The 18,768-nt window shown below is 35.2% G+C and overlaps 1 protein-coding gene across 1 annotated transcript; it reads right to left on the bottom strand.

Moving 5' to 3' along the window:
• Positions 1 to 686: 686 nt before the first annotated feature.
• LOC120633693 (odorant receptor 94b-like) lies at positions 687 to 5,766 on the bottom strand. Its single transcript, XM_039904010.1, has 5 exons — positions 4,964 to 5,766; positions 3,444 to 3,543; positions 2,696 to 2,800; positions 1,538 to 1,693; positions 687 to 749 (listed from the first exon to the last, which is right to left on the bottom strand). The coding sequence occupies exons 1-5, from the start codon at positions 5,764 to 5,766 to the stop codon at positions 687 to 689; spliced, it is 1,227 nt and encodes a 408-aa protein (XP_039759944.1).
• Positions 5,767 to 18,768: the final 13,002 nt, after the last annotated feature.

The following is an 18,768-nucleotide window of genomic DNA, read 5'->3' as shown; positions in this document are numbered from 1 at the left end:
CGACTTCTAGACTAAATAAGGGGTATGGGCTTAATTAAACTGCCATACCACTAACAGGTGAGTCCGTTACCATCTTAGACTGCATCATCACTTACATCCAGGTGAGAATGCAGTCAAGAGTTAACTAGTAGTGGAATAAAAAAAAAAGATATTTCCTTTTAAGAGAGAGTGAAAGAGTCACCTTCAAAGAGAAAGTTGGAATTTTTTTTCATTATATACTCTTTATTTAGGATCTCGATATATATTTGGCTGATTGACGGATGCGGTAAGACGATATTTTTATGTAAGTAAAGAATGGTAATTAATTTAAAAGTACATTAGGAATTGAGTGTTTGTGAGTTCTAATATAACGTTGCTCTTGTTTGGACGCGGTTGCCAATCAAATCGTTATCACCATCGCGAAAAATCCAAAATGGCGGATATGACAGGCGGTTATACTAAGAAGAATAGTAAGATAACACAATTGCACCAAAGAGGTAATCAATAGAATCCATATTATTGAAAGTAGATTAAAGGGCTTGTAATCATTTAACAATACCTACAACATAATGAGAACACTGCAAGTACGAGTCAGTTAAAAATACAACATAATTGATAAATTTATTGTTTATTGTGCTTAGTCAAAGGTGCTTAATAACGTGTTTGACGAAATTTTAAACCGAACTTTGTGATTTTTTTTTTACATTTCATTCCTTGTTTTCGTGCATTTGTGTGAATAAAGTATAAAAACTGTAAGAGCCTTTTAGAATCTGAAAAAAAATATATATTAATTACTATAGAAAATGCCGCCTTTCGTTTCGTCCACTTAAGTTTGTTCTTTGTTTTAAATGGTGTACAGAAATAGTAGAAGATTCGTCCTTAATGAAAATAATAGAATAGAATATAGCTTAAATCAGGCAACCAACGTTAGCCAGTGCGGTGCATCCACACTATAATACGGCTTGCAATAACACGAGGCTAAGTTATTTCCACCCGCACGCCTATGCTCGGAGAATGAATAAAACTGTGGGAGGAGATAAACATTCTGTCCATTCCTGGAAGAGAAAACCCTTCTCATGCTAGCCGCGCAGGACATATTTACTACTTACTTTACATCTCAAAATTATAACGGTGTCGTAGTAAAACTACTAGTGTAAGGACTATTTTTGAATTAATGTTCTAAGTAAAATAAAATACACCACGAAGACTTCTTCTTCTTCATCTTCTTTTTCTTCTTCTTCGTTGAATATAGAGTTCATGCTTGCCCCCCCCCCCCCCCCCCGAACCATAGAGTGCTTCAAAGTTACAAAAGAAAATATGGCGGCCACAAGACGCCATATTAGGACAAGTAAACAACTAAATGAACTGTGTAGTGGGGCATTGTACGTTTTTTTATTGGAATAGATGTCGGCTTATAGTTTCTAATTTCATATTTTACTATAATAACAAAAAAGTACCTCATTACTACGAGTATATTTCTATAAAAGGTATTTCTATGAAAGTAGAGACCATTTCATAGTAATGGGACATAAAAAAAGCAATAACTTTTCATACTCACGTCAATAAACGTGGCCATGGAAAAATTCGTGAAGGGCCCCGCTTTTAGTATAAAGGAAGGCGACAACTTGCCTGCAAGCAATAATACTTGCCTGCGGACTTGAACGTCGGCTCGCCACCAGTTGCTACTGTAAACACCTTGGTCGACCCCTTGACTCTAAAATGTACGAAAAATATTCGAACGTCAGATAGTTAACATCAGATACACTGTGGAACAATTTTCTTAGTGTTGTTTGCGAATACGAAATTCAATAGATTTGGATAGATAGATACATTAAAAGCGAAAATAAGAAATAACAAACAATAAATATAACACATATAAATAGGATGCGCAAAGGCGGTCTTATCGCTATAAGCGATCTCCTCCAGCCAACCCTTTATGGTAGAGAATTAGGTTAGGAAAAACGGCATAGTGCAACCAGTGTAAGTAATATATACATACAGATAAATATATAATATATATATATATAAACATACAAAAGAACATATATACACTATATCATATTAGATAAATAAAATTATTTTAGTCGATATGGTAAACTAGTTTGCAAAAAATCCGAATACCAAATAAAAATGGCTGCTGTATAGTTTTTGCAATTTTTTTTTAACTTAAGTATTGTTTTGCGATTACAACGATATTTATATAGCCCGGCTATTCAATTTTGATGTGATTTTTAAGTAAACATTGTCGGCATTATTACCTATTTTTTACCTTGGAAGCGGTACCCACTGGGTTGGAACTCGTCTTCAGTTTCGGAGGGACGAGTTCACCTGTATCTTTTCTAAGTTATGTGCGTTTTAAGTAATTATAATACCACTTGCTTCAACGGTGAAGAAAAATATTCGATTACCTATTTTTGAACTTAAAATCACTGTTTAACAAAAATTAATGTTCTCAACCCTTACCGAGAATTATTATGTATTGTCCTATGATATTAGATCGAATTCTCATTGTCTCATTTTTCCGCTTCCAGATAAATTCAAAATATTATGTAAATCATAACTTTGAATAAATTAAGACTGCTAGACTATCGGATTTTTTGCAATCTAGTGTTTTTTTTAATTGTTTATATTATAACAAAAAGAATAAGTTATCACTTACGTGTTTTAGTTTTTTTTTTCTTAAGCTTTTAATTTATAATAACTTACACGATCTTACCTCATAGGCAATTTCATTACTATGCCAACAATAAAGAAAGAGTTGAACAGCTAAAGCCGTCGTAAATTCAATTACCCATAGTTTTTGAGACATAGTTACTTCCCCCTGGAAAAAAACCAACATAGTGATGCTGAAGGGAAAAATAAGCAAGCTTTAGTTCATTTTTTTAATTCCACTACAAGTTAGCCCTTGACTGCAATCTGACCTGATGGTAAGTGATGATGCAGTCTAAGATGATAGCGGGCTAACATTTAAAGGAGTATGATTGTCACACCACTAATATGTTTTTACGCGACATCTGTCCAGAACACTGAATCGCTTAGCGGCCCGTCTTTGTGGGTGTTAACTAGACCAGTACAGAATAGAAAATAAAACTACTCGTAATTGAACAAAAAATAATCCCAAAGTGCCCCTGCCGGAAACTCGGGACCCTCTACTTAAATTCACAGCGTCCACCGTTGCGCCTGGGATGTCGACAAACTACTTCTACGGACAAGATCTGTCACAAAAGCTCACCTCCGATCCTGACTGTTATAACCGCTATGTCCTGCTTTAATTTTTTTAATAGTTATTCAATATTACGTAATAAAATAATTCTAGACTACTGAATTTGTTTTGTGTTTTCTGCATTAATTAAAAGTTTATTCTTCGAGGGCTTGCTATTTATTGAATTTTCATTTTCTATTTGCTATGTTTATAATTTTTTTTTTTTTTTTAATTTTTGGCCAGTGCACTAAAATCAGCTTACCATGTTAAGCTGCACAACACTGCAACAAATCATAATTGAACAAACCAGTACATAGATGAACATTACTGGTGAAATTATAGAATTGAATGTGCTGTATTGTCTGAAATAAAAATAAATATTTAGGATGCTTACTATTTTCGCCTGACTATTTAGTTTAGACTATTTAGTTGCTCTTTGTTTAAATTTTAATTAAAGTCAAAGTCAAAGTCAAATATTTCTTTATTCAAATAGGCACATATATGGCACAAAAGTGCCAATTGCGTACATTACATGTAAAATATGACATAGAAGTGAGTTGATGGTGATAACTAAATTCGACAAATTAAAACTAAAGCTACGAGAGTTCCAAACGCGCCCTGGTCTAAGAAGAAGCCCACAACAAACTTTTCCGGTTTTTTTTTGTTATCACTATCTCACATTGTCATTTAAAACTATTAAATGACAATGTGAGATGTTATAGTTAAAAGACTATTTACAATATCATTGTTTAATTTCCTCGGAATTAAAGTCAGAAACAGGTTATAGGAATATCTGGGTTTTAAAGCGCATTAAATCCTTGTCTATTTACCTTCGAATTATTTGCCTTTGACGTTTAATGTCTTGTTTTATGCACTTGTTGTATAATTTATTGCCTATTTATTTACGCATGACCTACAATATTGTTTTTTTTCTTATTTAGCCTATTAGCGTGTCACTAGTAAATTGTACTCAGGTTTAACAGCAACACGCCATAAAACCAAGAATTGAACGAGCGAAACTGTTTTAGAGCATATACCCACCACGCTGCTCCAATAAGGGTTGATGGGCCCTAACGACTATTATCACAAGACAGTGATTATAACCAGTGCTTTCCAAAGTATGGGACTTGACACGGTCAATTCACTGACTCCGGGCTGGTTCTGAGTATTCTATAACAGAAAAAAAACAATTCCTCGCAATTTTTTACCCAACCTAGTATCTAAACCCAGGACCCCATGATCTGCAGTTGAAGATTCTAACCACTAGTCCAACAAGGGGGTTACGTTAATATTACGTTAATACCTACAATTATTATGAAATCCCTTACGAAGAACTCTGTGTAACAAAATAATATGCAAAATATAATACTAAAATTTTGGATAATGAGTCTGACTTCTAAACCATAATTATAGCTCGGGAGCCAGTGTCTACGAAACGAAGTATCAAACTTCGTTTCTTCTTTTTAACACCAAGGCAGAGATAACCCTTTCTCTTAATCTAGACATATTGTACTCTGATTCGACATAAATTTAAAAGCAAACGTGCAATATTTTTTGTGACTTCAAATATGACATTTATTGAGTGATTCCAATTTTCGAGGTCAAAAAAGCGATAACTAAGTCACTACCTATCTATTAAAATCAAAAATACACTACATTTGTCAGCTTGTACTTAATTATACAAAGAAATGGCGTAAAAAGGTACGATGAAAATCCGCTAATGTATTATTTTACTTTTATATACTAACAACTTTATATACTTACACCACAACATGTACTTACTCTAGGAAAAAGTTATGCAAACGATGACACTCTTTGATGTTAGCTAAAACTTCGCCTCGTGGAATTTCATTCGATGCACCGAAAATCCGTTGGGATTTATATCGCAAGATCATCATTTGGCCCTTCAGAAAGGACATAATAGCAACAGCATTCGCATCATAGACCGCGACAACACCGGCTCCTTGAGTAGTCATTATTATGTGGACCGCTACAGCCACAAAATACCCGGGAATTTTGGTTTTATCGAAAGGAAACCAAGAGCTTAGAATCTGTGGATACGGTTCGGTGCCATTTCTTATCATTTCACGGTAAATTGGTACCGTAGCATACTTTAAAAATGGCGCCGTTATCGTCACTATATTTGTCAGTAGAATCACTGCCCAAAACGAACCCGTTATTCCTCTCGAATAAACGGTGTAATTTCGCATTAGTTCTTTTGTTACCGGATCTTCGCTTTTCAATGCAGCGTTTTCTTCCTTTGAGATATTTTTAACAAGTTCCCTCCAATACGGAAGGTATAGAACGAAAAATACCGTTTTACTTATTGACACGAGACTCAATGCGGTCACGGAAATATTGAAAAGCACTTTCATCAAGTCGTTCCTCATATAGTAAAGTTCGATAAATTCGGTAACGACAAAAAGTAGGGAGCAGACATGTAAAAAATTGAAGAGGCCGTCTCGAAATTTATTTCCACATTGCCAGAGGCCAAACCAATAAAGCCCCGTCAGATTAGGGCCCAATAGAGGATATTCGGGATCCTCTAGGCCTTTGACAGATGTAATTATTTTCCGTAGTAACATGTTATATTCGATCGTAGATTTCAAATATATTTCCCATCTTTGTTCCGTTCGGAAAATGAAATGTTGATAAAAAGATTTGCTTTTTATATAGAACTCAATACAATGGTCGCGAGCAAGAGTGAACAATGAGAAATACTAACGATATTATATAACGAGAACTTATGTATGTGTTCCGCGCAAAATAAAATGTGATATCTTCGAGACGTGTTCATACTCGTAAAACTCGTTGTTTTGTTTAACAGGCTTCGATTTACCTTTTTATATTGTGTCTAAAAATACTAATATAGGTAGGTAGTTGTTATTATCTGAGGTTTGGTTTGTACCTACGTAATTTCCGAAAATATTCATACAAATATTGGTAGCATACTCTATCTGGAGAAAAGAAAGATATCTATAAAAATTGCCTAACGTCACCTTCCCCCATAAGACCAGTTCTGCATTCTCAGCTGCGATAGCCAGTGCGATCCTGATTACAATCCCATCGGTTTAATTATGATAAGTATTTCTATAAGTAGTAAAACAAAAAAGCATTATTTTCTCTGTATAGAATAAAAAAAACGTGACCGCCTCTGGAGATGCCAATTTCCTCAGTGCCTCGAAAAGTACGTTAAACTCTCGGTCCCGGTCATTTTTACTACTACGACACTACTACACTTGCAGTAGTGTGGACGGTCTTAATATAATATTTATGGTTTTATTTATTTATTTATTTCATTAGATATACCAACGTATTATCATTAATAATTTTACATTATAGTTTAATGTCCGAGTACAGTTATCACTTACAGGTATACACAACATTGAAGTAAGTCCGGTTAAAAATAATTAAATTAAGTCAAAAGCAAAAATCGTAAGAGTAAAAGAACAAATGAAAATAATGATTAAAATTAAAATAAAAAAAATTTAAAACAATTAAAAAAAAGAATTTGAAAAATATTACTAAGTATAATTTCGCCTTAAAGCTAAATTTAATTTGGAGGTCCCGGGTTCGATTCCCGTTAGCAGCAACGTGGGAATTTATAATATCCAAACTTTCTCTGGTCTGGTCTGGTGGGAGGTTTTTGTCATGGCTAGTTACCACCCTACCAACAAAGACGTGCCGCTAAGCGATTAAACATTCTAGTACGTTTTCGCGTAGAAGCCGATTAGGAGTATGGGCTTAATAATTGCCCTAACAGGTTATCCCGCTACCATCTTAGACTGCATCATCACTAACAGGTGAGACTGCAGTCAAGGGCTAACTTGTAGAGAAATAAACAAAACATGGAATGGAAAAAGCCGTTAAAATTGTGCTCTTTTGCATAGCGTCATCCAAACTATGTGGGGAATAGGGTAAGTGCTAATTTCATGCTATTAAAGAAAACCTATTAAGAATAGTAGCAACTATTTTCAAGCATTTTTTTCTTCAATTTGCTCGTCGTAGTATATCTGAAATAAATATACTACGACAATATACACATCGCCATATAGCCCCGTAAGCGTAGCTTGTGTTATGGGTACTAAGATAACTGATGAATATTTTTAAAAATATAATACACATAAATACTTATAATATACGGATAAACACCCAGGCACTGAAAAACAATCATGTTTATCACACAAACATTTTAGACTCAGAAAGCAGGGTCGCTGCCCACTGCGCCAGTCAGCCGTCAAAATCAAATGGTTGTTTATTTATTCATGCCGTATGGTGACGGCAGATCGGGATCCAAATGTCCCATCCCTCCTCTTCCCACGGGGACCGTACGAGTCGACTACGGGAATATAACGGAGAACGGGCAGGAGCGTTCTCTATGCTACTACTACCGCCTACTGCGACCACCAAACCGTCTGATTATGGTCATTATGACCAAACCACTACAGGGTACGGGTCTTTTCCCATAATGAGAAGGTGCCGTCGTCCATCAAGCTGGGCCAGTGCATACTGGGGAACTCCACACGCGTTTGCGGACATTATGGGGAACTGGACAAGCAGGTTTCCTCGCAATATGTTCCTTCACCGTTGAAGCGAGTGATATTTTAGTAATTAAAACGCACATAACTCAGAAAATTTAGAGGTAGAGAACCCCGAAAGTGAAGTCGAAGTTACTGGGCTATCACCGGTATGATTAAATAAGTTTACTTAGATTTAGAGTTCCGGTGCGATGTCGCGTAGAAACCGATTACGGGTTTGACTACCATACTCCCTTACGAGTAGCCCGCTACCATCTCAGACTGCATCACCACCGAGAACTACTCAAAATCACCAGTTACCTTAGCAAAACATTGCTTGTCATTGTGTCCGTAGTATTTTTGTTCTGAATTATAATAGCCTTATTATAACTAGCTATAAGATCCATAATAAGTTAAGTATATTGTGTAAAGTCCGCAAGAGCTTAAGTATTATTTATGTACAGATACCAATATGGAAATTAATTAATTAGTTTAAGTTTAGAGAAGTTTACCTTCAAGTACGACAACAATTAATAACATTAGGAAGCTAAATAAACGAAATCCAGTAACATTTCGAACGGCCTTTTATCTATGCCAATATAGAGTCAAGTCAATTTTCTACCGTTTTGATACGGAAACCTTTAATATTAAGGCAAGTTTATTTTAAGTACGTAAAACTCCTTTAGGTGAAATAGCCTTTTCAGAGCCCGTCATATTAACCTTTTTCTGGCGTAATAAGGGGAGATATTCAGCTTTTGAAAATGGCCGGCTTTTGATCCCTTGTCAAGAGATAAAAAGAAAATATGTAGCTGACATATTGCCAAGATTATTCTTCCTTCTAAAGGTTTTCTTCTAACATCTGGTAATCTGAAAATTGGACACAGCAACGTATATATAGACCAGTTGTTTTTTCTTTATGATCAATATTAGTAATTTATATAAAGTCAAGTTTATGTTACAGCCTTAAAATTAGATGTATAAATAAAATATAGTGCTAAAGCATTCATTAATAAATTACTGTACTGTTAATTCTGTCTATTCATTTTTTTTTCCTGGGTCTGTCTCCGTACTTGGTTGGCCTGAACCGTCCGTTGTAGGTGGACTACTCATCATGTTTGAAGAGCTCTCAGAACCCCCTCCTTTTTCTATAAAGTGACTATAATATTATATTTTGCGCCCAGATTTCGCACCGTGCGGACGTGCACTTTGTTAATACACTGACCATTCAAACCTGTCCTCGTATTACATAGGTAACTTAATTACTGGAAGTGACAAGGGTGTATTTAAAAGTCTCAAAAGAATCATGTCCGACGATAGTATGGAAACACCAAAGAAAAAAAGTATAATAAAGCGACGTCGAGAAAGGGATATGGATATAATAGACTTCAAGGAGGAAAATAAGAAAATAAACAAACTTCATATCAAAGTAAGAAAACAGCCTAACGATGTTGAACTATTAAAAACATATAAAAATATAGAAATACATGTTCTAATTTTTAAGTCGCTTAAGCGTAAATATTATAGAACCCTTTTAAACAAATATAACAACAATCTTCGGAAAACATGGACTACGTTAAAAGATATCTGTTTTTCAAACAAGAAAGAAGAATCTTCAGCACTTCTGACTTTAAAAAATCATCCTCAGGAATCTGTAAATACAGTCAATGCACATTTTTCTAATGTTGGATCAAAACTAGCTGCCAATATATTTGTGAGTCACGACTTAGAACATCGCTTTTTAACTAAAAGCATTCCAAATTAGATAAATACGTACTCTTCATCAGCCCTATCCCTAACCGATGAATCTGAAATTTATAAAATAATTATGTCACTAGACGACCACGTAGCCCCGGGGTGGGATAATATTCCAATAAAAGTAATAAATATGTCAGAAAATGTTCTTTGTTCTCCAATAACGCACAAATGCAACATCTGTATATCTACCGGAAGCTTCCCTAAAGCGCTTAAAAAGTCGATTATATGCCCAATACATAAAAGTGGAGACAAAGATAATATTTTTACCTATCGTCCGATATCGATTATCAATTAATCAATACGGTTTTCGTTCCAAGAAATCAACAGAAGATGCGGTATCTGCAATCACTTTAGAAATTTCGAAGAAACTGGACATGGGTCAAAAATGCTTGGCCATTTTTCTGGATTTAGCAAAGGCCTTCGATAAAGTCTCCATTTCTATCCTCTTGGCCAAATTGGAATCGTGTGGTGTACGAGGTCTCCCACTTAAACTTTTTAAGAGTTACTTATCCGATCGAACGCAATCAGTCAAAATACTCAATTACATTAGCTCCGAATGTAAAATAACTTTTGGTGTTCCACAGGGCAGTGTATTGGTGCCCACGCTATTTTTAATCTACATTAATGACCTGTGTAACATGACTATTCAAAGTGCTAAATTATTTACATATGCCGATGACACGGCACAAATTTATGACGTTTGGCTACTCCAACATTACTAAAGTAGAAGGATGGATTCAATTAAAAATTCACTCCTGTGTAAATACACTCACCCTATAATAAGTTGAAATGCAGCTGTACCTCACTGAGTCAGGCTAGGGATATTAAATATCTAGGAGTCCAACTAGATCAACAACTACCATGGGAAAGTCATATCAATAAAATTTAGCCACGAATTCGGAAGTTGATATACGTATTTAAAAATCTCCGAAACATAGCAGATGACCCACTAATAAAACAAATATATTATGCTATTGTACAGTCCATTCTCATTTATTGTATAAGTGTTTGGGGTGGGGCTCGCAAAACCAAAATACTGAGACTAGAGCGTGCTCAACGTGCAATAATATTGAAGGTAGCACCATTTAAACCATTCTGCTACCCAACTGAGAAGTTATACCATGAAACAAAATTATTAACAGTCCGTCAACTATTCTTGACTAGCTTAATTATAACAAAATAAAACGTGAAATGCTAGGTAATAGAAGAATAGAAGACCGTGGCGTGTTTGCCCTGTACCTAAATTGAAACTGAATTCTTCTAGACAGAAACCAATCTTTGTAGCACCTGTATTATACAATAAGTTAAATAGATTATTAAGAATCTTTGACAAAACGAAAGTAGTAGCTAAAACCACTGTCACTAAATATCTAATGACATTAAATTATGAAGAAACTGAAAATCTATTAACCATTATTGAATAAAGTACATTAATCTATATATGTATATATGTATATATATATATATATATATATATATATATATAAAGAATACAAATAAAAAAACTAGTCTAATAATCACAGTCTTACCGATGCGCTAATAAATGAAAGTAAAATACACATACACAAATAAATCAGTAAAAAAGAAATAAAGAAACATATGCATCCCATATTTACGTACATATAACGCCCAGTTGAAAAATTTCTAACTATCTCAAATAATCTAAATCAAAATCTTAAACCAAAGTTTGTATCTTACATAATAATCTATAACTAATAATAAATTATATAAAACTAAAGTACCTTATTTAATATGTAATTACAATTATTATAAGTCAAAATAATGAATAAAATCTATAAATAAATCATAACGAAAGTACGTCCAGGTTAATGGCGCTTCCTGCATTAATTGCCTAGTTCGGTGTAATTATTGTACGCTTGCATTCATTGCGCGGAGTAAGTCGCACGACGCAGCGACCGTTTGCGGCGCAAGCGGTGGGTAGGCACACAAATTTCAGTAGGCAATGTTGTTCGGTATTCACGTATTGTATGAGTGAGTTTTTATTAAAATATGTCAAGTAGTAATAATATGCAGTAAAGTTTCTTGTTTTAATACTAGTTTGTTAAGTTTTGTGTTTAGTAAGTTTATAGACCTACTATTTAATCATGTTTTGATATTAAGTTCTAAGAAATAAGTGATGTGTTTTAATAGTACACTTTATAAGTACATTACATTACAGTATTTAAAATATGAATCCTGTACATGCCACTAGTCCGCGGTAGAATATGTGATATCCTAAATACAGTTATAACTAGTTAGGAGTCAGATACTCACCCACACCAGGGCCAAATTATGACTTTTTACCTAAATCTATTCAAATATTTGTGGGGTATATAAATAAATAAATAATATAAATAAAATATTGAACAACTTAGTCACTTTTTTTTTGATACTTATAAGTACTACGACAAAACACGTATATTTGTACTCCAAAGAATTTCCGAACTAAAGACAAAAAGCAATCGAAATGCAATATAAGTTCTCAACTCAAACTGAAAGCACTTGAGTTCCAAGCCTTGAACAAAATACCTACGGCAAACAGAGTTTGAGGAAAATGCTTGAAAACCACTTACAATGCATTATCTGCTACCAATTTTCGTTTTCAAATTTTTGATCTTTTATATTTCTGTCGACTTAGAATTCTTGCTATTATAAAATGATTTTGTACTAAATTGTTTTAAAAGTTTATCTTCAAATATTTGATTTTCTTTAACACTTTTTACATTAGTGGATCGTACGGTACTGATAAAATCACTTTAAACTAATTTAATATTTTTAGAATACACATACATACAATGTCATACATTTAAATATTAAGAAGTTGGGAGCATTGTCTTATAAGAATTCAGAAGTTCCAGGCTGACAGATCGGAATAAACAACTCGGATAAACTTTAAAGTCGCGTTTCACTATTATTGATTACGAGAGGAATTCAAAGTTTGGCTTGCCTTCTGCGAACTGAGCGAAGGTCAGTTTTTTTTTAGATTAGAATAGAATAAAAAGTTGCACATACAAATAGCAAAACAAACTAGGTTAGCAAACAAAACATAATACTAAATATATGCGTAAAGGCGACCTTATGGCTTGAAGCGATCTCCTCCAGACAACCTTGGGTTGAAGAAACATGTTTCACGAAACGGGATAGTGAAAGCAAATTTAACAAATAAAAAAAAAATATTGACTGACCAAGCAGATGGACCAAATTATGGTAAGTCTAAAATCACTGTCTATAAATAGAGAAAAAATTTTCAGAGCATGCAACGAAAACGTCTTACAAAGTGCAGCACGGTGTCTTTCAACAAGATTTGTAGGTGTTAAGTCATGTGCCTGAACACTGCGCGGTTGGTGCGGCGCCTGACGCGCGTGTGGCTGCGCTGCGACGCGGAGGTCTGCGCGTGGCACGAGCTGCAGCCCGCCACCGTGAGTGCCCTCGTCCAGTCGCCAGATGATTTAAGCGTAATCATAAATGGTGTCAAACTTCTCCTATTGCCTAATGTCGTGCTGTGGCAGTGGTACCAGTGGACACGTTTATTTGTCCCATTGTCAGGGGATGTATTATATTTAGTCTCCGACCTTCCTACGTCGGCCGTCCTGGGAGGATCAGTGAGTACACGTTACCCGACAACTACATTTAAAATTATGCAATATGGTGGATGGTCCACCAGCACTAGGCAGCTCTCGAGCTCGTAAGATTTTGATACACCGGCAACCACGCCTTTTAGTCCGGAATACAGCATTGCTGTTTTTCTGTAGATAAATGCATGGTGGTAGTACTTCCTCGGACGAGCTCTGCCGAGAAAAGCTTCACTGCTACTAAAGTGCTTAATATTTAAACAATAAAAGTGGATCTTACTTGAATGTATTCAAAATTCATAATCATTTCAGCCTGCAGATGTCCTCTGCTGAACATAGGTCATTCCACCACACCCAGTCCTCAGCCTTTCTCACCCACCCGTCACTTTCTTTATGTCGTTGGTCTGTTGTGTTGGAGGGTGTCCACACTACGTTTGCTTGTTCGTGATCTCCACTCTAGAACTGTTTAGACCCAACGGCCATCGCACCTATGACAAGCATGGCCTGCCCATTGCAATTTCAAATAGTTAGATACGTAAGTGACTTTGTGGCTTTCCTCCATCTAACAAAGACGCTGGGAGCCACTGGAGGCAATCGGCCCAGGACCGAGTATTGTGGAACTCCCTACAAAAGACCTATGCCCAGCAGTGGACGTCGATTGGTTGAAATTATGATGACGATGAAGTCACTTTGGTTCTCCTGCGTTCTATCTTTCAGGTAAACTCCCAACATAGCCCTCTCCATACCTCGTTGAGTAACCTTAAATTTGTAGATCACTCCATTCGTAAGCAACCTCGTTTCAACGCCATAAGGGAGGACTGGAAGGAGACACTGGTTGAAAGTTTGGTTTTAAGGCACTGGGGTATCGATGATGATAAAGGCTTGACTATATTCCTAATGCCGTCCAGCACAGTCGAATTCTTCTGTTGGCTTCAATGAAATATTGTTCATGGTATAAGCGTATCGATATTTATAGGAATAATCTGTGCACCGATACTAAAAGCGTCCTTCCAGCGGTACATTGTATACCGTGTACTTCATCAACGTCAGAACTTATTGGAACATGTCGGTAACTGAAATGGCCCTCTAAAATCCATTTCGTGTTCGTTCTATCAAATTTAACAGTACCTACTTACTTACTTTGAGACAGCCCACAGTGGGAAGCGACCCTGCTTTCTGAGTCCAAAGCCCCGGGTTTGAATCCCACAACTGTAAAAATAATTGTGTGCTGAACATGAATAATTTTTCGTGTCTGTGTTTTTATTTATTTATGTTACTCCTAAAAATATTCTTCCATCATCTTAGTAGGTACCCATAATACAAGCTACGCTTACTTTTGGGCTAGATTACGATGAGTGTATTATCGCAGTATATTTAGTATTCTTTATGTAGTAGTAGTAGTAGTAGTATGTATTTCAAATTAAAGGTAAAATTTTCTCAAATATTATGTTTCCTAAATCATAAATTAATCATAAGTGTCATCAATTATAAAATGTTCATAAAAGTTGTAGGAATACAACGTGCAACCGAATTATGAAGTAATGTTGTAGGATGATGATAAGTACACTTCATAAGGAATCATCCTGTATAAATATTAAATAAAAAGAAGCATTTTTATTTTTCCATACAAACTAATTCAGTCTAATTGTTTACTTATGACAACCCTATTGATGATAAAAGACCAACACGAGCATAGTACCTAAGCTACGCGACGCGTACCTTATAAATAGCATGCATAAAGCATAAAAAAGTAGCATGATTTTGCATGAGATGTTAGGGTTTACTCAAAAACTATTAGACATTACATAATGTAGGTACCTCTAAATGAAGTATTATTTTGGTTTTCATTTACAGGATGAATAAAATTAAACCTCTTAAAACTGCTTAAAATATATTAGTTAGGAATTATCAAGACTATGCTATCAATTTCTTAAGGGACACATTTTCTTTAGAGGATAAAGTTTTACTCCTACCGGTGAACTGTAGAGAAATTTAAATTAAATTTTCTCGGAATCCTTAAGTTGACAGCTCTTACAAAGAGAGAGCTAATTTAATTTATACTTTCATCTCGCTATCGACTATGTTAAAGCTTAACAAATGTTAAGGGGGATGAGAAACTTTAACGACCCATTTGACCCAGCGGTGTGTGATATCGACACATAAATGGTTTCGATCCCTAGATCGGATTAATTAATTTGGGCTTTTATAATTCTAAAATTGGATCAATTCGTAAAAAGTAGTAGTTGACAAATATCGCTACCAAGCGATAATGCCGACTTTTGTATTCGGCTTCAGTTTTGATTTCTCTATTGTTCTTTTGTTTCTTGAACTAGTAGTGATGTGTAAATGAAGAGTATAAATAAATAAATAAATAAGAAAGATGTACAGCGGTACACTCGAAAATTCTACTAACTTTATAAATAAGTATAGATCTTAAAATAGAATAACGACGATAAAATTAAACATAAGTGCTATTGTATAAAGATTTATACAATAGCACTTATGTTACACAAATTAAACTCTCTATAATTGTTTATGCTGTCAAATATCTATAACTCCTTTTTTTTTCTTTGGTGCACAAAAAATTGTATTGGTGTACAAAGAAAAACTTGTCATCATAATAAAACGAAGGGAAACCTGCATGGCAAAGCAGTACAAGTACAAGAATTTGGATTTTCAGAAATTCAGAAACCTAAAAATAATGATCAGAAAAAAGGTGAAATAGGGTGAGGCCATGTTTAGCTATCAACAGTTTGACTTTTAATGAATGAATGAGTTATTAAATACACATCTATTGTACACGAAAAAAAATACATACAATAATTACAGAGATTTGAAACCATAAAGAATTATTAAGAGTATAATTTGTTCGATTATTCTATATAAACTAATGTTTAATTTCATCGCCGTCGTTATTCTATTTCAAGTTTTATATTTATAAATTTATTAGATTTTTTAGTGCAGGCGCATTTTTTTATTGAGTGAATTATTTCTGTTCAACTTTGATGACACTAAAAATACGCGCTTTAAAAATTAGTTTTCGTCGGCCGTATAAAATTTTATTTAAACAAAAAATAAACATTGACTTAGCGTTGGCTGTAAGTTTTCTATTTACTTTTCTCGTTTAAAATTCTACTGCTCTATCATTGCAATGGAAAAGAGTGCCGCCCTTTCTATGTCACAATATGGCTCAGTTGTTTAACTACGAAGGTATATACAAATATTTATATATTCGTAAATATGTAGGTATATGTATGTAAGCAGTAAAAATTCTTCTTTTATTTCATACGTTCCTCCGCTTAAATATATTGCAATACACTGAATTGTTTTATTCATTGAAAATATTAGAAAATTGACACATAATATATTATTTAATCATTTAGTCATTTATTTCACTTTTTAAGTAATAAAGTAACAACGAAAACTCAGAAAACTTAGTTTTTGTCCTATTTAGGCTCCTTTGAATTGCGACACGGACGCGGCGCGCGGACCATCTTGAACTATACAAGCATTTATTGTGAGTTCAATACAGTATCCCAAATTTCTGGTACTCTGAACTTTGTCCTTAAAATGGACAGATATAGGTATTTGTACAACGACTTGCATGACAAAGTATAAAACATTTGAAAACAAATAAATAGACTATAGTGCTTAGCCAATATTTAAATTTCTAAGCGTTAAATAACCAGGGCTCAGGTTGTACCGGTCTGGGCAATTGAATCCAACGGTATATTTCTTACAAAGTTAACAATAAGTTTGTCATAATAATAAAAGGGGAAATGAGAAATTCAGTGATCTTTGGGAATGTATACATTCCCAAAGATCACTGAATTTATTATATATTATTAAGTAGGTAGTGAAGATATTTTTATTTCACACCCACTGCCGCTGACACTGCCTCACCCACAGCCAAAAACACATCAACACAAACTCCGGCCCCGACACTCGCTCCCACTGCCAAAACATAACCACACCCAAAGTCTGCACCCACTCCCACACACACATCAACTCACATAGCGACAATCACTTCCACACAAACTGCCACTTCTTCCGCTAGTCCCACTGCCACTTCCACTGCCACTCCCACTGCCACTCCCACTGCCACTCCCACTGTCACTCCCACTGCCACTCCCACTGCCACTCCCACTGCCACTCCCACTGCCAGTCCCACGGCCACTCCCAGTGCCACTCTCACTACCAGTCCCACTGCCACACCGATAGCAAAACCTACTGCCGCACACACTGCCACCGCAGGAGACAGGGCTTCACACTAATGAAATGTATACGTTTTTCTGATAAAATAAAGATATTATTATTACTTCATCTACCACTGATATACCCAAGCCCACTCCCATAGCCATACCAAAGCCGCACCCACAGCCACTCATATGCTCATCCACACATCCACTCCCATTGCCAACCTCACACCCACTTCCACACTCACAGCCACTCCCACAGCTACACCCACAATCACACCCGCAGTCATTCCCACTGCTACTCCCGCTGAAACATCCACATAGGATGGGTGCGGCACCCATTAGCACATATTGAGTTGTAAAAAATATATTATCCAGAATTTTGTGGCCATATCTCTTTCCGGTCAGAGCTGCCATCCCAACGGACTATAAGAGTAAGGAAATAGAGAGCGTAGGTACAGGCGCTCACATTTTTATAATATCTTCCACAATTTCTAAAATCGGTCAGGAGAAACTGTTTTTTATAAGGTTTGCTTATAAAACGTGTGATATGTCGAGGCCACCTCGACATGGTCGTATAAACACACCTAAAGGCTCGAAGTGTGTAAAACTATAAATCAACTATCTATGAAAACAAATTCGTAAGCAAATCTTAAAATGGTATTTACTAAATTTGAAATCAGCAAAATTCAATTTTACGCGTTGCCGGTTGGGATCGTAAAGAATTTATATCGTTTGGAGATTTTCGTACATTTAAATGATGTCGTGGGGACAGCGGAGGCGGGAGGAAAAACGGGGGGTGGTGAGTTTTCGTGATGGCATTTTGGCGCTTTATTAAATACAATTTGTGAATTATAATTTCTAACAATTGCCCCCGGCAAAGCTTGTTAACGTGGGAATAAGGTTAGCGGTAGTGTAATGGTAGCGCCTTTAATTTACCCTCTTGCTGTACAATAACTAGACTAATGATTAATATGAAGAGGTCTTTATCCGTCTCTATATGCACTGAACCAAGAACTAATCTAATCTAAAACTATCAGAATTATTTAATATAGTACGTAGAGCCATTGTTATCAATAGAAAAGAGTTCGAAAAGTGCTAAAGGTTTCGGATTAGAGTATTATTGGTTACGATACATTTCTCTTACTTCCAACTGAAGATCGTAAAAGCGCAAAATATATCAACAAAATGTGCGACCAAATAATATGGAATAATCTAATCTAAGCCGTATGTGAAAAAACTAGAAATAAATTATTTATAACAGGTACAAGACGCGGGGACTCGATCTTGCAAAGTTTTCTACTATCTTCTTTTCTGATGGATTTTCTTACTCAGTATCTATTCTTGGAAAGTTACACGAAAGTAGCAACTCCTATGTTTACTTGTAGTTCAAGTACAAAGACAAATAGTCCGCAGCCAAGAAATGTTAATTGAAAATATTTGTCGCGGAACTAATGTTACGGTACTTCGTAAATGTCACTTAGATAAATGAGTCTTGCCTATTTATAAGTTGGTTCAAGCCAAGGTTATGATTCTGAGCCCTCTAA

The sequence above is a fragment of the Pararge aegeria genome, chromosome 22 (genome assembly GCF_905163445.1).
Source record: "Pararge aegeria chromosome 22, ilParAegt1.1, whole genome shotgun sequence".
NCBI classification, from domain to species: domain Eukaryota; kingdom Metazoa; phylum Arthropoda; class Insecta; order Lepidoptera; family Nymphalidae; genus Pararge; species Pararge aegeria.
This window is presented reverse-complemented; position numbering and strand designations above follow the sequence as displayed.